Source organism: Neolamprologus brichardi, unplaced genomic scaffold, assembly GCF_056152115.1.
Source record: "Neolamprologus brichardi isolate AB-2024 unplaced genomic scaffold, ASM5615211v1 NODE_ptg000041l+_length_62621_cov_1, whole genome shotgun sequence".
In the NCBI taxonomy this organism is placed as follows: Eukaryota; Metazoa; Chordata; class Actinopteri; order Cichliformes; family Cichlidae; genus Neolamprologus; species Neolamprologus brichardi.
Window position 1 is genome coordinate 16921 of NW_028270042.1, and position 23245 is coordinate 40165.

The 23245-nt window shown below is 44.6% G+C and overlaps 1 protein-coding gene across 1 annotated transcript; it reads left to right on the forward strand.

Moving 5' to 3' along the window:
• The first annotated feature begins 813 nt into the window (after positions 1 to 813).
• Positions 814 to 9447, forward strand: LOC148095925 (sterile alpha motif domain-containing protein 3-like). The gene is made up of 10 exons (XM_087837029.1): positions 814 to 885; positions 1172 to 1181; positions 2408 to 2522; positions 2860 to 3048; positions 3133 to 3220; positions 4139 to 4303; positions 4411 to 4620; positions 5092 to 5257; positions 8823 to 8902; positions 9050 to 9447. Exons 1-10 carry the CDS (start codon positions 814 to 816, stop codon positions 9350 to 9352), a joined length of 1398 nt encoding a protein of 465 aa, XP_087693155.1. The 3' UTR covers positions 9353 to 9447.
• The last annotated feature ends 13798 nt before the right edge of the window (positions 9448 to 23245 follow it).

Here is a 23245-nt window from a genome sequence, read left to right on the forward strand (position 1 = left end):
AATGGTGGTGGTGTGTGTATGCGCCCAAATCAGCTGTCTGTGGCCCGGGACGGTGTAACTCCGTCACTTACGCTTAGTGTGTGTGAGAGTATGACAACTGCTTAGTGCGTGTCAGAGTATGACAACTGCTTACTGCGTTTGAGAGTTTGACAACTGCTTAGTGCGTGTGAGAGGCAAAGAAGCCCCCCAGCCAGGCTGAGAGGACCCCCAGAGCCCCAGCAGCCACGGTCGATTACAGCGCCGGTGCAGAGAGCGCCCGCCGAGGAAACACTGGAGATATGACACAATAGGATATATACAGGGTAAAAAGATAAAATAAATAAGAAGGGATACAATATAAATGTAAATAGAGTAAGAAGATAAAAAATGAATAAGAATAAAATCGATAAATATTAGGTAAAACCTAAATTAATAAATAGAATAACAGGATAGAATAAATAAGCATAAAATAAATAAACGTCAAGTAAAAGCTAAATTAAAAAGTTGGATCTTGAGCCTGTTCTTAAAAACATGTACGTTCTCTGCGGCCCTGAGCTCCTCCGGCAGGCTGTTCCACAGATGAGGACCACACCACTGAAACGCTGCCTCTCCGTGAGTATGTGTCCTGACTTTGGGAACAGTCAAAAGGCCATGGACTGGCAGCCTGTCCAGGGTCTACCCCGCCTAAAAAAACAGCTGGGATAGGCTCCTGCACCCCTCCGATCCTTATGATGATAAAGTGGCTTGGAAAATGATTGAACAAAAAATAAATAAATAAGTTTTTGATGTCACAGAATAACAATGTAATGGCATTTTGTTTTGTTTTAACAGATCATGGCTCAGCAGTGGACTGTTGGAGAAGTATCTCTTTGGCTTGGGGAAAATGAATTGGCAGATTATCAACAGGTAAATGGACTGGTTCTTATATAGCGCTTTTCTACTCTGTCCGAGCACTCAAAGCGCTTTATACAGCTAATTCATTCACCCAATCACACAAGCACTTCTAAGCTTTAGTGCTAAGTATCTAACATTCATACACATTCACACTCCGATGGATGCATCGGAGAGCAACATGGGGTTAGTATCTTGCCCAAGGATATTTGGCATGCAGACTTGAGCAGCCTGGGATTGAGCCACCGACCTTCTGGTTAGTGGCTGATCCGCTCTGCCACCTGAGCTACAGCCACCCCAGGTCTTTGTAGGTGAGCATTTCTATGGATGTGCCATATCAGTGTCCACGGTGCTCCACAAGAAAACCAACATATGAAAAACTGCTGAAACATCAACAGATATACCATGAAAGTAAATGAGGATTCTTCATTGTCTGCAGACTAGAAGACTGTCCCAGAAAGTTTTTGTCTGTGAAATCTTTGAAAAATCACATAAGGAAGAAACATAAATATCAGAAACAAGGATTAGAGTCTGCCCCAGACTGTGACCCTGTCATCCAGGAAACTGTTGAATTTCCCCAATCATCTGAACGAGCTCTGAGTGAACTTATAGAGAACTTTACATGGGCCAGTTACACCATACACTGGTGTGTTTATACCCAAGCTGCATTTTCTGCTACATTATCCTCGGCTCATCCTTGATTATGGGTCACTCCGCTCTCATTGGTGCATGAGGTTTGAAGCCAGACATCAATTTTTCAAGACAGTAGCAAGAATCACCAATAACTATATTAATATTTGTCAGACTTTGGCAAAGAGGAATCAGCTTCGTCAATGCTGGGAGTGGCAGCCTGAATGGATCATCAGGAGCGATCATACACAAGCAGCAGTTAATAACTTATCACTTCAAGAACTTCCAGTGAACTTGCAGATTTGTTTGCAGAACTTGGAGACAGCCGTTACTGTGGATGAGAAACTCTGGACGAGTAAATGCATCATTTTAAACTCTGTAAAATATGCAGTTGGAGATTTCTTCATTTTGGAACTTGTGCATGCAGAGCAAATTCCACTGTTTGTAAAAAAAATAGTCCTGATTGTGTATATCAGGGCAAAATGGTTTCTTGTTGGAAGACTTTTTACAACACTGGAGTTTATAAGACACCTTCAATCATACCACATCAGAGAGACTGATGATCTGTTGATATTCAAGCCTGGGGATGAGGTAGACTTTCATGCTTTGGACACATACAGATGTGATGGTCAAGACTTCATTACACTGATCCACCGACCTTTTAAGGCAGTTCATACCAAAGTTAGGTAAGATACATCCTAAACCATGACTTTTTAGTTAGGAATTGTCAACCACTGTTAAAATGATTTTAACCACTTTTTGGCTATTCCACATGTCTGTCATCATCTACAGTCACTAATGAACGCATAGCTGTCTTTTTAGTAATGTTTTATGATATTTTTATTCTTTATCTTCGAACATGCTCATTTCTGTTTTGATCGTGTCTTATTGTTTTTCTGTGACACAGACAATGAAATCGATGGATCGACTCTTCTGCAGATGACTGAAAGAATGAGTGAGCGTCTTTTTCCAAAAGTGAAAGACCAAGTGAAATTTTTGTCTGCTGTAGAGAAGCTGAAAGAGTGAGTCTTAAGTTGACTGGACATGATTCACTGAATTGTACATTCATACAATTCAGTGTTTCCCCTCCCCTAGGTTTACGGTGTTGGAGGGTGGGGGGCAAGGGGTTGACGCAAGCCCTGTACTGTTTCTCCAGCGTTGATGTGCATCACACACCCATTTACTTTCAAAATTGAAATGTCACAGCCACTCTTACTCTCTGTTATGATTCTGTTTCTGTAGTTCAGCAGCTGTTATTGTACGTTTTAAATATGCGGATATTCCTGATGCAGGATACAAGGACACGCATATTCATGTCTTGTAACAAACTCTAAACATACTTCTTACTTCTTCTTGCAGTGGAAGGCAACACAAAGAAAAGCATACTGTGTCAGCACTCCAACCTATGTTTAACTGCAAAGTGCAGTTTTGTCCAGCTGTGCTCACTGCGTTGACCAATAAAGATGCAGCACTAAAGTCACCCACCAAGAGCAGACTCAAAAACATGCTTATTCAAGCACTGTTTGACCACTTGAGTAATGAGACAATGTAAGTCTATATATAATTAAGATTTGATTCTTTTAAAATACAGTATGTACATCAGAATTTAAGTTCATCATTCAAAATTTGCAGGTATCCCTCTCATGTGCAGTATGTAGAGCTTCTGAGGACTGTCCTTCTGAGTTTTCCTTTCTTGAAGGAGAGTTATGGCTCTGGATATGTAAGTATTCCTGAAAAGCAAACATTGATAAAATTGTCCAACAAATTGTCTTTGAATTGCCTAATTATTGGCTAACGAGTGTAACATGCTAACATTTTCATTGTTACATATTCAGAGGTTATCTGTTCCCTTGTGGCCACTACAATACAAGTATTAGTATTGTGATTTTTGAGGCAGATCTCGTCCAGTATGGTCAAACAATAAATAAAATATCAATTGCTCTTTTAAATTAATTAATGTTTCATTTCTCTGTGAATTCTCAAGTGAATGGTGTGAAATTCAGCATTATATTAGCTCTGTTTGCCTTTGTATCAGGATAGTGTAGTTTTTGTATTTAAAAAATTAAATTTGAAAATAGGGCAGGGATAGCTCAGTAGGTAGTGTGGTTGCCCCATGATCGGAAGGTCAGGGGTTTGAATCAACTGAACGGCTACCCTGAGGTACCCTTGAGCAAGGTACTGTCCCTACACACTGCTCCCCGGGCGCCTGATTAGTGGCTGCCCACTGCTTCACTGAGTGAATGGGTTAAATGCAAAGAGAGAAATTTCCCTGTGGGGATCAATAAAGTATACATTATTATTTTTATTATTAAAAGGTAGAGGTATTAACATATAGACTGAAAGATTATGATGAGTATGCTTGTAGGACATAATGCCATTGATACTTTATCTAATCTTTATCTACCTTTTATAGTGTATGTAGCCAATCTAAGGTGCTCCAAACCTTTATATCATGTGTTCGATCAACTCCTAAGAGTTAAAGAAGAGATCTGTAAATAGGAACTAATTAGGTTATGACATGATTACAGCAAACCTACCAGCTTTATGTCACTCAAAGTTTTCTGGTAAATGTCTTGTATAAAGGGAGGACCTAGTTGCACCTATTTATGAATAATTAGTTACATTTTATCGTTTGTAGGATGTTCTGCATGAGTCTCTCAGGAACAAGTTTAAAAAGGAAAGAAGACCACTAGTAGACGTAGAGGAAATTGAAAAAATGAGACAGAAATACTCAGTTCCAAATTCAGGAAGAAAAAGATCATCAGATATCCAGCCCTGTATCCTTTTGAAAAAACCAAGGCAAGTTAAATATGCTCAATGTTTGTTTGCCATTTTAAATTGTACATAAAAGTTAAAAGTATTGTTTTGGGTTTTTTTCTCTCAATATTTGCTAAACTTTTTAATAACCAGGATATCAATCCTCTTGACGATGGGGAGGATGAAAGTAGCACCGACCAACATGTATCAGTGATTAAGCAAGAGTGCCAAAAAACTAGGCCAAATGTGGATGTCATTCGAACGCACCTCAGGAAAATACAGAAGTACAGAACACACTACGTTCTTCAGCATACTACTGAAGAGGTTCTACGAGAATTCCCATGTCTCACTATCCCTGTTGTGGTGAGTGTTTTATCAAAAACTGCAGCAAAAAACAACAATAACAATAGTGCACGGCAAAAACACGAATATGTACTGATGTGCTGCACATTTATATAGACTTCTAATAATCACGTACCTACAGGACAGGCAAAGTGACTGAATCAGCAGATTTATTTCATGAGTAATAAAAGTACACTAACAGAACACTAACAGAAATTGCAACATTGACTATGTCTTTCTCTTTGGTTTTATTTTCATGCTACAGGATAATTTTGGACCAATCTGATGCCAATGATAGTTTTTTGGGAAGAATAGTCTAAACATCTCTTTTGCACAGCAATGTGTACTTGAGAATTAAAGTAAACAAATGCAAAATTATAATTTGTTCTCTAATGATAATTGATGTGTGAAATAATGATTGTTCTGGTTTGCTATATAATGGTATATATTATGGTACAAAGCTAATATGTATATGTTTATCCTTTATTTTAGCTTCTTGAAGAGGCTTCCATGTTACTTAAAACTGATGTGGACAAAAAAGTAATCCGAGGATTCAGTAAGTTGGCAGCGAAGCTTGTGTCAATAGCCCCAAACAGCAACCTTAAAAGCCTCTGCTTAAAATCTGTTGATGAGAGCCAGACAGACACTGAAAGAAAAGGTGAGGGCACTTGGCAATAATGGGCAAAAACATTTTTAACTCCTATCTCAGATACCACTTTTTAAGGTTTCACATACAGCACATTAGTAAACACAGTGTCCCTTACAATATCCACGGACGGACGGAAGGACGGACGGACTGAGTGGCTGGCTGGCTGGCTGGCGGAAACGACAACATAACATCAATGACACGACAAAGAACTGGTGAAACCGAGGAACTTAAATACACAGGTTGAATGATGACAATGATTGGAAACAGGTGAGTACAGGGCTGAACATAATCTGACTAATGACACAAGCTGACACGGTGAACAAACAGGAAGTGAAACAGGCAGTGGCAAAATAAACTGAACATGAACAAAACTGAAAGCACTGGGTCGATGACCCAGGAACCCTGACAGTACCCCCCCCCCCCAAAGGCCGGCACCCGACGGCCAAAAGAAAGAAAAACCAGAACAGGGCGGGTGGAGGGGGCCCAGGACGGAGGGACGGAGTCCAAAACAGAAACAGTTCAGGTGGGCGGCCACGTGGCCGGCGGCCGAGACGAGACGGTTCAGGAAGACGGCGGCGGCCGCTGAGCTGGTCCGGTGGGCGGCCGCGAGGAAGGCGGCGGCGGCCGCGAGGAAGGCGGCGGCGGCCGCTGAGCAGGTCCGGTGGGCGGCCGCGAGGAAGGCGGCGGCGGCCGCTGAGCAGGTCCGGTGGGCGGCCGCGCCGGCGATGACGTCCAGAACGTGGCTGGGGCGACGGCGCGGCAGCCGCAGGACCAGGCAAAGCAGAGGCTGACGCCGAGGCTGAGGCTGGCCCAGGCGAAGTGGAAGCTGAGGCTGGACCAGGGGAAGCAGAAGCTGAAGCTGAGGCTGAGTCTGGACCAGGCGAAGCAGAAGCTAAAGCTGAGGCTGGCCCAGGCGAAGCAGAAGCTGAGGCTGAGTCTGAGGCTGGCCCAGGCGAAGCAGAAGCTGAGGCTGAGTCTGAGTCTGGACCAGGCGACGGCACGAGAGCCGGGGGTGACAGAGCCACAGCTTTAGGGCCAGCGGGCGCGGAAGCCCCTGGCTGGAGACAGGCAGGGCCAGCGGGCGCGGAAGCCCCTGGCTGGAGAGCGGCCGGGCCAGCGGGCGCGGAGGCCCCTGGCTGGAGAGCAGGAGGGCTCACAGCTGGCTCTGGGTGCTGTGGCTGCAGGTCCGGGAACTGAACAGGGTGGTGGATGAGTGACTGAACTGATTGGACTGACTGGACGGGAGGCGACTGGACTGACTGGACGGGAGGCGACTGGAGAACAGGACACTGAGCTACAGGGGACGACTGGACTGACTGGACTACAGACTGGACAGACTGGAGGACGGGAGGAGACTGGAGGACAGGGAACTGGAGGACAGGAGGAGACTGGACTACAGGGGACAGGAGGACAGGAGGAGACTGGACGACAGGGGACAGGAGGGAAGGCTGAACAGCAGGTGAGGGAACTGACTGGAGTGAAAGCTGAACAGCAGGTGAGGGAACTGACTGGAGTGAAAGCTGAACAGCAGGTGAGGGAACTGACTGGAGTGGGGAAGCTAAGGGATGAACAGAGGTTGGCGATGCTAATGGCTGAGCTAACGACAGAGTTACCGAGGGGGATAAAACTGCAGCCTGGGCTAATAAGGCTGGTGCCTGAGCAGAGGACACCTCAGCTAGCCTAACCAGTGATAGTGCCAGGGCGTGGAAAGCTGAGTGAGGAGGTGGAGGAAGTGGTGAAGTAGCAGGTGGACTGGTTAGCTCTTTCAAGCCTCTAGGGAGGTCAGGCTGGGTTGAGGCTGCCCTCAGCCTGGGCGCTGGGACAGGCACGGGAGGTGGCTGGACACCAGTTACCCCCCACCCGGGAAACAAGAGCGGATGTGGAGGTAGACTGCGTCGCAGCTGCCTTCTTCCTAGGAGCTGGCACAGGTGTGGGTGTAGGCTGGGCCCTAGCCATCTGAGGTGGTGAAACGGCTGAAGGGGAAGGCCGAATCTGGGCCGCCGTGCTGGTGGGAAATGGCTGAGTAATGGGTGTGAAAATAGTGACTGGGTGTGTGATACAGGCAGGTTTATCTGGGATTGTTCTGGTCCTTCTGCCACCACCATTTATAGTCTTTGGAGGAGCAGAGCAGAAAAACTCTTCCCAGTCTACAGAATCCTCCAGGAGGGAAACATCCCATGAATCAGAGATGAGTCTATTAGTTAATCTGGGTGAAGAGTCAAATGAGGAGGGTGGAAAACAGTTACCGGAACTCACCACCGGGAGTTGCTGAAAATAGTCCGTGTTATGGCGGCGTGTGCCCCGCTTTCTCCGGGAAGAGGAAGCGGGCGGGGTACACAGCCGAGCCTCTGGCGCGGGAGCCTCTGTTGAGCCGAGGTGGGAGGCATAGCCGCTGTGCCGTGGCGAAGTGGAGGATCCGGCAAATGAGGCAGGTGACGTGTGAGCGAGGAGCGGATCCGCGAGAGGGGGAGCCGCCGAAGCGCGGCGCGAAACGCCCACTCTCCGCGGCAGATGCTCCGGTGCATGGGAGGTAGCAGGTGGGTGAACGCGGCGTCTCCGAGGCCCGCCCAGAGCCAAGCGAGTGCCCTCGAAGACGTGCTCTCGCTCCGCGAAGAGCCGCTGTCTCTCCTTGAGCTTTTCCGCCCACAAGGAGAGCGCTGCCTCCTGCCGCTCAAAAAGGTCCGAGTCCGCTGGGTTCCAGTCGTGTCTTCGTGGCACGGGTCGTGTCATTCTGTCAGGCGTGGTGTGGAGGCGAGGAAGAAGGAACCCAAACGCAGGACTCACAGGTAGGTGAAGACTGGTGTTTATTGTGATGGCGTGAGCAAACAGAACAGAGGTAGGAAATGGCTGGCTGGCTGGACGACTGACTGAATGAATGAATGAATGAAGGAAGGACGGACGGACGGACGGACGGACTGAGTGGCTGGCTGGCTGGCTGGCGGAAACGACAACATAACATCAATGACACGACAAAGAACTGGTGAAACCGAGGAACTTAAATACACAGGTTGAATGATGACAATGATTGGAAACAGGTGAGTACAGGGCTGAACATAATCTGACTAATGACACAAGCTGACACGGGGAACAAACAGGAAGTGAAACAGGCAGTGGCAAAATAAACTGAACATGAACAAAACTGAAAGCACTGGGTCGATGACCCAGGAACCCTGACAGACATTTCTCCTTTCTCGTCTCTGCACTGATGTACTTTAAGATTTAACTGATACACCCTCGATGCTATATATATCTCTATGAGGATTTTCAGTCATTCACACAATGTTTATCCCAAAAAATGTTCAGTGGCAGCTAGACTTGCTCTGCAAGTTCTTTAGGACTCAAATTATTTAAAGCTAGCAACTTACAGAACTGAACAACATTTTGGGGGTTTTGTATAAATGCTTAACATTTACACTGAATTACACTGAAAAGTTAATTAGGTATACATTTACTGCACTAATGCTTATGTTCTGCAAGACATTCAACTCCTGATGAAGGTACTCATATGGCCTTTACTGCTTTGTATTAACAAAATTGGCCAGAAAATATTTACATATTTCTCTTTATTTTCCAGGTCAGATAGTAAACACAGCTGTTCTTCTCCTGCCATCTATTTTCAAAGAAAATGCCGCTCATCTCTCCGTCATAAATAAGGTAAATTTAGATTTTTTTTGGTATGGTGAGGGGGGGTCTAAAACTAATCCAGTATTTTACAGGAGTTTCATACTTTCATTGGGACACCTGTTGTTTATGCTTATTTAAACTATACTCCTCATTTCAAGAATTTAATTTCTGTTTCAGGATCCACACAGCCCAATACCTACAATCGTACTCAGCAGCAGTGACAGCAAGCCCTTGAGTGATTCAACTGAGGGCAATGTCCAGATGGATGGACAAAAAATGATTCTGGACAGTGGGGAAATTGACATTTCATTGGCGATGGGTATTGTCTTCTCCCTGTACCATAACTACAATGTTGCCTATCCAAGTGAACTAAAAAAGACATTTTGCTTTTTGGAGGCATTTGTTCTCAACTTGGGAACTCTGACTACACCTGTACCAGTAGCTGTGCAAAGAGTGGCAAATGCATTAAATATCTCCTAGATTGCCAGCATAGTGCAGGTGAGAGACTGAAATTGTCCCAATGTGGACTAACAAAGGACCATGAGTCCCACATTAAACTTAACTTACATAACTTAAGGCTGCAGTTCATTGATAATTTAAATAAAAAGATTGTTCTTGAAATAGTTTTACTGAAAATGCAAACATGCTGATGAAAATGTGTTGTTTAATTGTCTGTTATGAAAGTATTGCTATTTCTAATGTAATGATTGTTGTTTTATCTATAGTATAATATTTATATGTATTTATTTATAGTATAGTAAAGATATTCAATTATTACTGTTTAAATGACTTATATGCTATTATTAGTAGTGGTGTTGTGCTTAGCGTTAAAATGCCTTTTTGTCTTTTTCTGTAATACAAAGTGCCAATAAACCATTAATATATGTCTATGTGCTTGTATTTATTTTACCCTACTCTAGTTAATTCAATTTAAGATGCATTTTATTTTGAAAGATTTAAAATGGTTCTTTAAAGAACCACTCAGAAAATAGTTCTTCAAAGAACCATTAAAAAAAAAGGTTTTTTGAAAAACCTTTAAAGGTTCTTTAAAGGGGATTTTTTCAAGTTTTTGTAATGCGACAGGTTAAAGAATTAACATTCAGCTTACCCTCTGAAATGTCAGTGTGCATCTCAGATGTGTTGTTGTCATCAAGGATGATGTGACGTACCAGCCAATCCATCACCGCACCCAGCTGCAAAACTGTGACTCAATCTGCTGTGGTGGCATTAAAGTCCTGCCAGTTTACAGCGGCTGATTTGGTCCCTAAAATCCAGAGAGTAATTATTCATGGTAAGGAATTCATGTGGACACTAAGTGTGTGGGCAGGCAAGGACATTTAAACAGTGAGGCTGATGACCTACCATTTCTTCGTGTGACTGCTTCTGGTCTAAAAGGGACTCCAATACCAAAATCGATGAATTTGACACATAGAAATGCTGGATGATCAGGCGATGTGTCAAACACAATGTTTTCTGGCTTATTGTCTCGATGGTAGACACCCTTGGATTGCATTTCAGTGGCTGCATGTACCAGCTGTCTCATTATGACCAGACAGACAAATGAAAAATACGTTCAAATAATCAGATTTACATTGTCCATTAAAGTTTGCCATATATGTTATCTTGCCACTCGCTGACCTTAACCTCCCTCTCGTGCACAAAGGTTCTTCTGTTTGCCAGGTAGACTTCCAAGTCTATGTTTTTTTGGCCTTTCAAAGACCATGATGAGTTCGTCTTCCAAGTCATACCAGTCGTTTTAAGCGGGCGTCACATTGCTGCTCGTAGCCTCTGGTCCTGCCCCCACTATTATTAGCAATGCCACCTCCTTGGGAATCTCGGTCATTTTACCATTAAGAAGCTTGAGAAACAGAACATCGAGGTCAGTGTTCAAACATTAGGCTGTTTGAGGAACACGTTGGGGGAAAACAACAGAAAAAGACAAACATTTCTTACCACTGGTAAGTAGCTGACTAAAAACTGAGCAACATGCTTAATCACCACCTGCATTACAGAGAAAATGTGTTTTAGAAAAAGAGAACAGGAGGAACTAGAAGAATTGTAAAGTGCACACATAAGAAGCCATACTGGGAAATTGTCTTCTCTGCGTTTTCCAAAGAAGACAGTCCCAAAGCCTCCTTCACCCAGCTTATCCTTCTCTTCGTATTTTTCTTCAAAGTCCTCTACAGAGAGACAAAACAAATTGAATTTAACAGGTAAAGGAGACTTTACTCACCTAGATATTTACGCACACCCACAGCACGTGGTGTGGTAAAGGTCGGCCAAGATTTTGACCACATGTCAGAAACTGGATCAAAATTGGACTAAACTCACTTGAACTCTGACTTTGTCTGCACTTAGAACTATCACAAGACATTAAAACAAAACATCGGGCATTGATGACATCACAGGAATCTAACATTCCAATCTATGCAAACTGTCTCCATGGCTACATAATATCAAATTAAATCATAGCAAAGGAGTAAAAAGCAGGATCAGTCTTAGGGTGTATGTTACATGTTTGCCAGTTTGGATGAGTGAGTGCAATACTTCATCGGCCTGTGTTGTAGCAACCTGTTGAACCTGCTGAGAAACTTTTCTTTGTCCACTCTGCCCCAAACTTCACATGCTCCATAAAAGTCGAGGCCCAGAGACCTCTGCATAGTTATTAGCATTAGGTTATCAGTATCATCTGATATATATGACATTTACAGTACAGTACTCACACATGACATAGGAGGAATAAATATGAACTTTTTGACATAAATTTGATCATATGAAATTGGATTTTTTTTAAATATGAAACTTTTTCCTTCCGTCATACTTCAGAAATATAATATATTAAGTTTTGAACATTTTAAAACATTTAGGTTTGCTCGTTGCATTTATAAGATCCTACATGGACGTGCTCCACAATCATTGGTCAGTCATGTTATCAGTGGAAAACAAACCTGATCCTCTACTAGAGGCGATTGTGCAATACCTTTTAGACATAACACTCAGCAAACAGTTATTATCAGTTAAAGTCAGTGAGATTTGGAGTGATACATGACACATGACGGAATAAGACACGCAGACTTAGCATGACGAACCGACGAGGAACACGTACACTGTGAATACATACAGAGGGAAAAAAGGACTAGAGATGAGACATGGACGTAACTAAACACAAACAGAACATGATGGCTGGACGGGAAAACACACGTGACAGAAGGAATGGGTCACAAGGGCAAAACATGTAAACGAGAGGAGGAGACGGGAGAAAAAGACATTACTGAAATACATGAAGGGCCAGGGCTGGGGCAGCCAACCAGTCACAGACAAACAGCCACATTTTTTACTGTGTCACCGCAAAGAGCCACATCATACACCTGGGCACACATGAACATCACCCATCCCTTCCTCTGTCCTGCGTTCAGTTTAGGGTATCAAGCTCAGGACCCTAACCCCATCAGGCCGGGGTCTTTGTGTGGAGTCTGCATGTTCTCTCCAGCTTCCTCCCACAGTCTAAAGACATGCAGTCAGTGGGGATTGGTGTGAATGGTTGTCTGTGTGTTAGCCCTGCCACGGGCTGGCGACCTGTCCAGGGTTGACCCCGCCTCTCGCACTATGACAGCTGTGATAGGCTCCAGCCCCCCACGACCCTGATAAGTGGAAGAAGGTGGACGGACTTTGATGACCTCACTGGACGCCAGGCAACTTCTGAATGGATTGTTAACACTGGGCCACTCTACATGCCTGTTTCCAGTTATCGTGTTTACAGACACAGTGACACCAACGCTACCAAACACAGAAGCTGCTTGGCAGAAGTTTTGTCACATTATTGTAACTGAGAAACGTCACAGCATTGCTCACAATGTGAGGGCGGGGCTGCAATAACCCTGCTGTGCTTTCTAATGTTTCATATTAAGACTAATCTGTGTTGACCTTTCTCTGATTATTGTTTCATAATGAAGAAAGGTCAGATATTACCAAACACATATGAAAAACTCATCTAAACAACATGTAGTGTAAAAATAAATGTCTTGGAGACAGCAGCTAATCAGATATTTCAATTGTCGGGTTTGGATTCAGCACATTAAAATAATAAGAAACAGCACTTTATATGTGAAACAGTCGACTTCTGAAAAGTCCAGCAGAGTAAGACAAGCAGGTGAACAGCAGCAGTATATCATGAAGCCTTTTATGGGCATGTTGGATGACAACAGCCATTTTTATGTTTCCTGTTCTTGTATAATTTACCAAGAAACAGTTGCACAAATGAACCAGAGAAACCCACACAGTGTTTTGAAATTGAGCTGCAAACATGTTTTCTTTTATTAGCACGTCAAGCTTCACCCTGAAGACGAGCACGAGCTGCGTCTGCTCACAGAGACTCGGAGATGTGATTGAAAGCAGCTGAAGGATGGTTTTGGTTTATTTTTTTACAAATGAGATGTTTTTCTAATTCCCCATGTAACTTTGCACTGTCCACCGCTGTAACAAAACAAATTTCCCACGTGTGGGACTAATAAAGGTTTTCTTATCTTATGTAATTTGACATATTTTGTTGTTTTGTGTGTGTGTTTGTCTGTGTGAAGTTTTGATGTGTATCTGAAAAACACAATTTTGAAAACACTGGAAAACCTCAAGACATTTTTTCCTTGACTTTCTATGCAAACAAAAATTCCCACCAAGGCTTTTCAGTGTGAAATTTAGTGTGTATAGAAAATACCTGTGCCAGGTTGTCACCATCTAGTGGTGAACATGGCCTTACCACTACACTGTGCACAGTGACACAAAACTCATTTAACAACACAAACTATTTAAAAATGCATTTTAAAATGACGTAGGCAGATCAAGGCAATGTTACAGTTTCAGTAAGAACTGAAGTTTATTGTAATCCTTCAATTATGCAGGGCGTCACACTAACACAGTTGTTTATGTTCAGTATAGCTCTGTTATTATCAATTGGATTCAAAACGCGACCAGTTTGATGTCTTAAACTAAACTGGCATTAAAGTTTCAATGAACTAAAGTGGTCCCCCTGAGTCAGCACCAGTGGCGGTCCTAGCCTGTTTGGCACCCCGGGCGAACACTCCCTCTGGCGCCCTCCACACACACACACACACACACACACACACGCACACACAAACACACACACACACACACACACAAAACATATTAAGGATTGTACATTAACATAAAGCTGTTGTACACACACACACACACACACACAAACTTGACCAACACTGGTGGGTCCTGTGTCACATACCCCGAGTCCTAAAGTGTAAATTTATTTTCTTACTCTTCTTATATTTATTGTCTGTTTACTTGCACTGCTGTAACTGGAGCCTCGTCATCTCGTCTCTCTATATACTGGACTGTATGTAGTGGGGATGACAATAAAGTTTACTTTGACTTCAGCAGCGAGCAGGCGCACCGAGGGCTCTCGCGCTCACTTTTCGCATACAGAATTTCGAAAAAACATCGGTGCAAATTATAAGTCTGTATCATGATGTCTGGTGTTTTCGTGTTTGTTTGTTTTGTTTTTATTTTGTTTTATTTTGCGAGTTGGTTATTAGATGCTGCTCCAGCCACATGAGAATCCCCCGCCGCCCCGCCCTCTCCTCCCTGTGCTGCAAGCAGCAGGCGCACCTCGCAAGCGGAGGGCGCCCTTACTCCCAGCAAATGGGCGATAGAAAACCGATCGGTGCCTGTGACATTCCCACTATGTCACAGGCTGGCCGTGATGCCGCCCCCCACCACGATGCCGCCCGTTGCATTAATTAACATCCATTTAACGCTGCGACCCAGGGGTAGACAGGGGTAGAGTTTCCAGGAACAGAGTTCGTACTATATGCGGTAAGCTGCGCAGCAAAACAGGGTTCCTGCTGCGATGAGGCATTGCTTTCCATGCTTTTAGGTGGGAGCTTGGGTGGTAAACACAGTGGGTTGTGGGGATTAATCCAGCTCCGACAAGTCTCAGGCGGATCTTACCACTAGCAGCCCAGGAATAAAGCCCCCGAAGACGACGGAGCAGGACAAGAAAGCCGGCTCTCTTCCCCCGCTTCCTCCGACGAGGCCTCTGAAGCAAAATTGAGCTGACCGGCAAGAGTGCAGGTGAACCGGGTGCTGCGTCACGCTCAAGCGGCGGTGGGAAAACAACGTCGTATCGTTGACTCTGAAAGTTATCCATAGCAGATTTGATCGCCAGTAACGCATGGCGATCATAAATCCGAAGGGAGATGACACCGGACAAAACTAGCAAGAACACTTGCATAACATATAAAGTAAACAAACACATGGACGGAGGCAGCGGCACAGCCAAACACAGGCGCCATCTTGCTTCTCCAATACGTGGCACTGTCAATGTCAATGTGTTGAGTTTTGCCTCCCCTTGTCTTGTCATGTCTGATGAGTCCCAGCTGTGCTCTCCTCCTGTTTCACATTCCCTAATCACCTCAGTATGTATTTAAGCCCTGTGTTTTTCCCTGCTAGTTGTTGCGTCCTCCACGTTTGCTGTGTGCATATTCTTCGTCGTCTACCTTCAGGTCAATGGCAAAGTCATATGCATCTCCAGTCTAGTTAGTTTAAGTTGTTGTTTATGTATTGCCAAGTGAGTCTCACCACCAAATTAAGCTGCCGTTTAAGTTAATGTTTTGTCTCCGAGTCCTGCACTTGGGTCCAGCCACTGACAGCCACACAGCTCATCGTGACAGAAGGACGCAACCATAACATGGACCCAGCGGACTCACCTCACCGAGAAAGAGAGGTGGACCTTGCTCGCATCCTCGGACTGATGACTCGCATTAGCCACGCCTCAGATTTGCAGACATTCTCAGTCGGGCTGAATGCAATACAAGCCATATTCGACGGAAATCCTCACCTGCGCCAGCTCTCTATAGCTTCGGAGTTCAGCCGTTCGCTGACCCAGGCTAAGGAGGCAGCCAAAACCCGGGAGCTGGCCCAATTCACCCTCATCTCCTCGTCCACTCCGCCTCAGTCACAGCGAGCAAGCCCTCTCACACCGCCGCAGCGGACGGAGATTTCTTCAGCTCCGCTGCAGCAGCTGCAGTCGCAGCATCAGACTCTTTCCTCCCTCACGTCTGGTCCCGACCACCCCTCACCTGCCTCATGCCTGGCAGGAATGTGGTCGGAGGATGAGGGCCTGGTCACCGTTGCTCCAACACCTTCCGTTTCCTCTGCTGCTCCCGTTTCCAAAAGAAAGCAGCGTTCTCGTCGTCACCGTCCCTCACCGAGTCCAGTTCATGCTTTGAACAGCTGGACGTGGTGAGTGAAAAGATCAATTTTCAAACGGCTTCTTCCACGCGGGGAACTTTAAGCTCAGAGGCAGTGAATCCAGAGTCAGTTAACTTTTTGACTGTTAACTCTGAGTCTGTAAGGATAGAAACTGATGATCCCAAGATGGCTGACTCTGAGGTTGCTTTTTGGGACTCTGAGCATTCTAATGATCCATTTTTTGTTTCCTCCAATTTTGAGAAAATTCAGGAGTCAAATGACCTTATTTCACCAGAGTTGAATGAAGTTTTGTGTTCTGTAAATAAGAGTGTAGTTTCTGGATGTAACTCTGAAAAAACTGGAGTTTCTGTTTTCACTTCTGTGCCAAGTTATGTTGATCCTGAGCCACGTGTTTTTGGATCAGTTAATAGTACAAGGAAGGCTTCGGTAGTGCTAATTAATAGTGAGCTTTCAGATGTAGATTACATGTGTGAATATGTAATGGAATTTTCTGACTTGGACAATCATAATCTCACTCAGGACATTAAAAATGCTGTTTAAAAGACTATTTGCTGCTCTGCTCAAAAGACAATGTCTCCTACTGCTAAACTAAACAGGGACAGTTCAATTTCCCAGCCAAATTCCATCTATGCTGTTCAGGCAACACCTCATGAGACTGTTGTTGTTGTTGCTTCACCCATGTGTTACGCGGCTCACCAGCCAGTTCATTCTGAGGCTGCCTGTGATAAACCTCATGTTTCCATAACCTCTCCTGACTTAAATTTCACAAGCCCAGAGTATGCTCATTCAAAGACTGTTTGTGTTGCTCATTGAGAACTCTTCAAGACTGTGCGTTCTGTGATTGTCCAGGTTAAGAGCAACAAGGTGTCACCTGCTGTTAACAAGCTGGCAAAAATACTTGGCTTGAACACTGCAGAGTTGGTTGCTCAAGTTAGAGTTTCGGTTCCACGATCATGTCTGTATAACTCTGTGCGCCATGCTTTTCAGCCAGTAGCCCTGGAAACTTTGTGTGCAACTTCCCAGGCTGCGTTTTGTAAGACTGTGTTTAATGTTGCTTCGCACCCAGTTTATTCAGACACGGCTTGTATGATTTCTCCAGCACCTGTGACTGCCCCTGAACTCACCTTTCCTAAGACTGCTAATGTCAACCTGGATGACTTAAGAGTAGCAGTTTTACCAAGGTCAGCCTGCACTAAGTCTCGGTTTTCTAGAACCATGTCTGGTACCATAAACCTGGTTTTCCCCGTGACTGTTACAGCTCCTCTGCTCTGCTCTCCGCCTCCAGTTCCAGTTCCCAGGGCAGCTCGGGCCCAGCTTTCCCTTGCATCCATACCAGCTCATTGGGTGGGGGTGGCTGAGGTCCAGCTGATCTGTCCTTCATTTCCCAGGCAAACCATGGCTCTGTTCATCCCTGCACCCGTACCTGTTCCTTGGGTGGGGATGGCGCCGGTCGCCGGTCGTTGCCTGTGCCTGTTCTGGTTCCCCGTGTGAGGGCAACTGAGACCCTGCTCACTCCTGCACCCGTTTCAGTTCCTCGGGTGGGAGCAGCGGCGGTCCAGTTAGCTCCTGCACCCACACCGGCCCCCAGGGTAAAGGCAGCCAGAACACAGCTCTTCCCTGGACCTGTATCTGTTGTTCAGGTGGGGATGGCTGGTTTTCGGCCAGACCCAGTACCCATCCCTGTTCCCAGGAGAAGAGATGCTGAGAGTCGGTTACCAGCTCTGTTGCAAGCTCCAACCATCACTACCACCAGCACAACCATCATCACAACCACCACTACAACTTCTGTTTCAGTCAACTGCCCAGCCGGTAACTCAGCAATTAGTGCAAGCACCAATTCAGCTACCTATGCAGCCAGGGGTCCCACTTGCCTCTGGCCCTGCATCTGCTCCAGCTGGAGGGCCCGAGGAGCCTGTCCAGCCTCAAGTCACATTGGCTGGGGGTTCAGGAGAACCCAGCCAGCTTCCTGCTATGTCGGCTGGAGGGCCCGAGGAGCCCGTCCAGCACCACGCCTCGTCAGCTGGGGGTTCGGGAGAACCTAGCCAGCATCAAGTCTTGTCTGCTGACGGTCCAGGGAGGTCCGTTCAGCCACCGCCTGCAGCATCACCGCCTGCAGCATCACCGCCTGCAGCATCACCGCCTGCAGCATCACCGCCTGCAGCATCACCGCCTGCAGCATCCGCATCACTCAGTAACAGCACCTTTTTAATATTATTGACTATATTTTATAGTCACATTTACATGAAATGTCAAACAATCACAGAGTAACACTGAACTAAACAATCAATGGAATTTGAGTTGTTCTTCTTTGTTCTTTATATTTGATTTATTGCAAGCAGCGGGAGTAAAAGCTAAAGAAAAAATACGAAAGATATGAACGAATCTCTGCTCTTACAGTTTTTATTGTGCCATAATGTCTCCTTTGAAACTGTCCTCTTGCTCGTCTTTTGGATGCTCACCTCTTCTTCACCTTTCCTGTTCCTTTCACCAAACTGCTGCACTCTTGTTCTCTGCTCTCGCCTCCTGTTCTGGTTATAATTAGAATGCAGTCAGCATGTGCCAAACAAACTCCCCCCAAATCTATCATGTTTGATATGATGACATGATGATGATTTTAACATCTTATTTATGCACTTATTTAATGCACTGAGCAAGTTCATGCCATAAGAGCTAAATAGCCATCAAAGAAAATCCTGAATGCCTAATACAGGACAGGCCAACATTATCACGTGTTGACAATATGTGATTAGAAAATGAATTAAGAATAATTGAAAGTGCTGTCACATTGGGGAATCGATCCGGGCCCTCCAGCTCCCGAACTGGAAATACTAAACACTAAACTCTTAAACATCCCAGGGAGGTGAGGCAATGTCCATGGCAGGCACACACACCGTCCTCTTCTACTCAGTCTGCGACTCACTCAGTCCAATCCAGAATGGTTCTGCGTGATCTCTGTCAAACAAACCCTGCATAAAATCCATAAAGTGTCTCTCCATCTCAGGGCGTTTGTTTAATGTGCGGCGCAGCGACTCTAAGCGACTTAGTGCTTGGTGTCTGTTGTTTGGGAGGCGGGTCGTCGGTGTACGGAAAGGAAGTGGAGCTGTCCAGCTATTTGCATCGTCTTGGTAAAAGTCTCTTTCCATTATTTCCAGAAAGACTTGGTCCTCAAGGGAAGGGGCTAGCTCTTCGTCCTTTTCACTTTGCTGGAATATGTGTGTCCCTATTTGACATGAACTGCGAGTGTCCCAGGATTTGTTGTGTGACTGCTCTTTGACATGAAAGCTGTTCTGACAGGGTGTTAGGAGACTTTGACGCCCGTTCTCTAGAACACTCGTTCTGTATGTGCCTATGATGGCTGGCTTATGGGCTCCTCCTAAGAATACATCACCTACAATAACCCACCCAAGTGCAAGTCTCTGGGCAAATGGAGCTTTGACTGGTCCATTCACTCGTTCATACACTTTGTGCACTTGTATTATGTCTCGGCCTAACAGCAACATAATCTTGGCCTCAGGGTCTAGGGGCTGCATATGATCTGCTAGGTGTTTGAGGTGCGGATGGGCTAGAGCAATCTCTTGCATTGGGATTTCATTCTTGTTGTCTGGGAGTGAGTCACACTCGAGCAAAGAAGGCGGAGGAGAGCTGAACTGGCCATCAACGGACTGAGGTTCTCAGCTAAGCGGCCATTTGTGACTTCGCTAATGACCTATTGCTCTGGTCATCTATGATAGCGTAAACCTTGACTTTTTTGTCTGGATGCCCCTTTGGATAAATGTAGGCTTGACATATTTTTGAGCAGGAACACCCCCCACATAAGTCCCCACAAACTTGAGTGCATGCTGAGCTAGTCTCCAAGTCTAGGCTACTCTCACCACCATGCTCCTCCCTGTCCTGGTCTGGGGCAATGTTTTGAGCTTTTGTGTTTTGTGTCCATGGAGCTGGACCTGCATGCAGCGCTGCAACGTGTTTGTTGCTGTTGCACTCTAGGCAAGTAATCTCTTCCTTACAGTCTTTAGCTTGGTGAGCTGAGGAATCGCAGCACCTAAAACAGATGCTGTGTTCTCTGAGGTATGCCTTACGCTCATCTAGTGTCTTTTCACTGAAACCTCTACACTTACTTAACGGGTGCGATTTCTTGTGGATGGGACACAGTTTGTTTGTGAACTCACTTGTGCTGCCTAAGCTTGGTTTGTGAGTTTTGTTTACCTCTGTTTTGTGGATGGCAACAGGCGGTCTTGACTTGACAAATCTGGTATAGTGGTTGTCGTGAGTTATTGGATAGGATGTGGGACCTGATACAGTAGACTTAAAACCAGGGTCATTTCTCATTTTCGCTTCATCTTGTATAAAGCGACAGAAGAATGAGAATGGAGGGAAATATACATAATGTCTCTGCTTGTATTTAGTCCCCTCTGACATCCACCTGTGTTGAAGATTTGTTGGCAACTTATCAACTATTGGGGCAATGCCATGTGATGTGTCCAAATACACTAGCCCAGGTAAAGAGCCGTCTGGTTTGGCTGAATCAATTTCAGAAAGTAGGTTGCCAAGTTCTCTGAGATTCTGTGGGTCTTTGTTTGACACTCTAGGAAAGCGTTCAAGTCTGTCAAGGAGCGACTTCTCAATAGCCTCTAGAGTGCCATAACATTCTTGTAGCCGTGTCCAAACTCGACGTAGGCCCTCTGCTGGATTGTTGAGATGGACAGAGCGTATACGTTTGGCATGCTTAGACGACTCTTCTCCCAGCCACCGGGTGAGCAAATCTAACTGTTCGCTATATATGTGATGCAATAATACAGATTACTATTAGGAGAAGAATGAAACATTTCATAGTGCAGTTGTTGGGTGTTAATAGGTATTAACAGGTATTGCACACTGATATATGTAAAGACCCCAGTTTGTGCATATGTGGTGTACATTCACTGCTGTTGTGCAGTGTACAGGCTGACAGCAGCTGGAGGGAAAGGCCTCCAAAATCTCCCCTTTGCACACTGTGGGTGCAGCAGCCTATCACTGGAGGGAAAACAGTGTGTTAGTGTTGTCAGGGTGGCCTGTATGGGGTGGGAGCTGTTAACTCAGAAACTAGTCTTACTTGTTATCATCTATCGTCCACCTGGGCCTTACACAGAGTTTCTGTCTGATTTCTCAGACTTTATATCTAATTTAGTTGTGAGCTCAGATAAAATAATTATTGTGGGTGATTTTAACATCCATGTAGATGCTAAAAATGACAGCCTCAACATGGCATTTAACCTGTTATTAGACTCAATTGGTTTCTCTTAAACTGTAAAAAAATCCACCCACCACTTTAATCACACTCTAGATCTTGTTTTAACATATGGCATAGAAACTGAACATTTAACAGTGTTTCCTGAAAACCCTCTCCTGTCTGATCATTTCCTGATAACATTTACATTTACAATAATTGATTACACAGCAGTGGAGAGTAGACTTTATCAAAGTAGATGTCTTTCTGAAAGCGCTGTAACTAAGTTTAAGAATATAATCCACCCACTGTTATCATCGTCAATGCCCTGTACCAACACAGAGCAGAGTAGCTATCTGAACGCTACCCCAACAGAGGTCGATTATCTGGTTAATAATTTCACCTCCTCACTACGTACGACTCTGGATACTGTAGCTCCAGTGAAAACTAAGGTCTCTAATCAGAAGTACCTGACTCCGTGGTATAATTCTCAAACACGTACCCTAAAGCAGATGACTCGTAATCTGGAGAGGAAATGGCGTGTCACAAATTTAGAGGATCATCATTTAGCCTGGAGAAATAGTTTGTTGCTTTATAAGAAAGCCCTCCGCAAAGCCAGAACATCTTACTATTCGTCACTGATTGAAGAAAATAAGAACAACCCCAGGTTTCTCTTCAGCACTGTAGCCAGGCTGACAAAAAGTCAGAGCTCTTTTGAGCCAACCATCCCTTTAACGTTAACTAGTAATGACTTCATGAACTTCTTCACAAATAAAATTTTTATCATTAGAGAAAAAATGACCAATAATCATCCCACAGATGTAATATTATCTACAGCTACTCTTAGTACCATTGATGTTAAGTTAGACTCTTTTTCTCCAATTGATCTTTCTGAGTTAACTTCAATAATTACTTCCTCCGAACCATCAACGTGTCTTTTAGACCCCATTCCTACAAAACTGCTCAAAGAAGTCCTGCCATTGATTAATTCTTCGATCTTATATATGATCAACCTATCTCTAATAATCGGCTATGTACCACAGGCCTTCAAGGTGGCTGCAGTTAAACCTTTACTCAAAAAGCCATCTCTAGACCCAGCAGTCTTAGCTAATTATAGGCCAATCTCCAACCTTCCTTTCATATCAAAAATCCTTGAAAGAGTAGTTGTCAAACAGCTAACAGACCATCTGCAGAGGAATGGCTTATTTGAAGAGTTTCAGTCAGGTTTCAGAGCTCATCACAGCACAGAAACAGCTTTAGTAAAGGTTACAAATGATCTTCTTATGGCCTCTGACAGTGGACTCATCTCTGTGCTTGTCCTAGTAGACCTTAGTGCAGCATTCGATACTGTTGACCATAATATCCTTTTAGAGCGATTAGAACATGCTGTGGGTATTACAGGTACTGCACTGCAGTGGTTTGTATCATATCTATCTAATAGACTCCAATTTGTGCATGTAAATGGAGAGTCCTCTTCACACACTGAGGTTAATTATGGAGTTCCACAGGGTTCAGTGCTAGGACCAATTCTGTTTACATTATACATGCTTCCCTTAGGCAGCATCATTGGAAGACATAGCATACATTTTCACTGCTATGCAGATGACACCCAGCTCTATCTGTCCATAAAGCCAGATAACAAACACAAATTAGTTAAACTGCAGGAATGTCTTAAAGACATAAAGACCTGGATGGCCGCTAACTTTCTGCTTATCAATTCAGATAAAACTGAGGTTATTGTACTCGGCGCTGAAAAGCTTAGAAATATGGTATCTAACCAGATTCTTACTCTGGATGGCATTACCTTGGCCTCCAGTAACACTGTGAGGAACCTTGGAGTCATTTTTGACCAGGATATGTCCTTCAACGCAGATATATAACAAATATGTAAGACTGCGTTCTTCCATTTGCGCAACATCTCTAAAATT

Excerpts from the sequence above, each read along its gene's own strand:
- LOC148095925 (XM_087837029.1), top strand. The coding sequence starts at position 814 with ATGGCTCAGCAGTGGACTGTTGGAGAAGTATCTCTTTGGCTTGGGGAA. Across the intron at positions 4,304-4,410 it reads TTTTGAAAAAACCAAGGCAA|GATATCAATCCTCTTGACGA; the intron begins GTTAAATATGCT and ends TTTAATAACCAG. Across the intron at positions 5,258-8,822 it reads GACAGACACTGAAAGAAAAG|GTCAGATAGTAAACACAGCT; the intron begins GTGAGGGCACTT and ends TTTATTTTCCAG.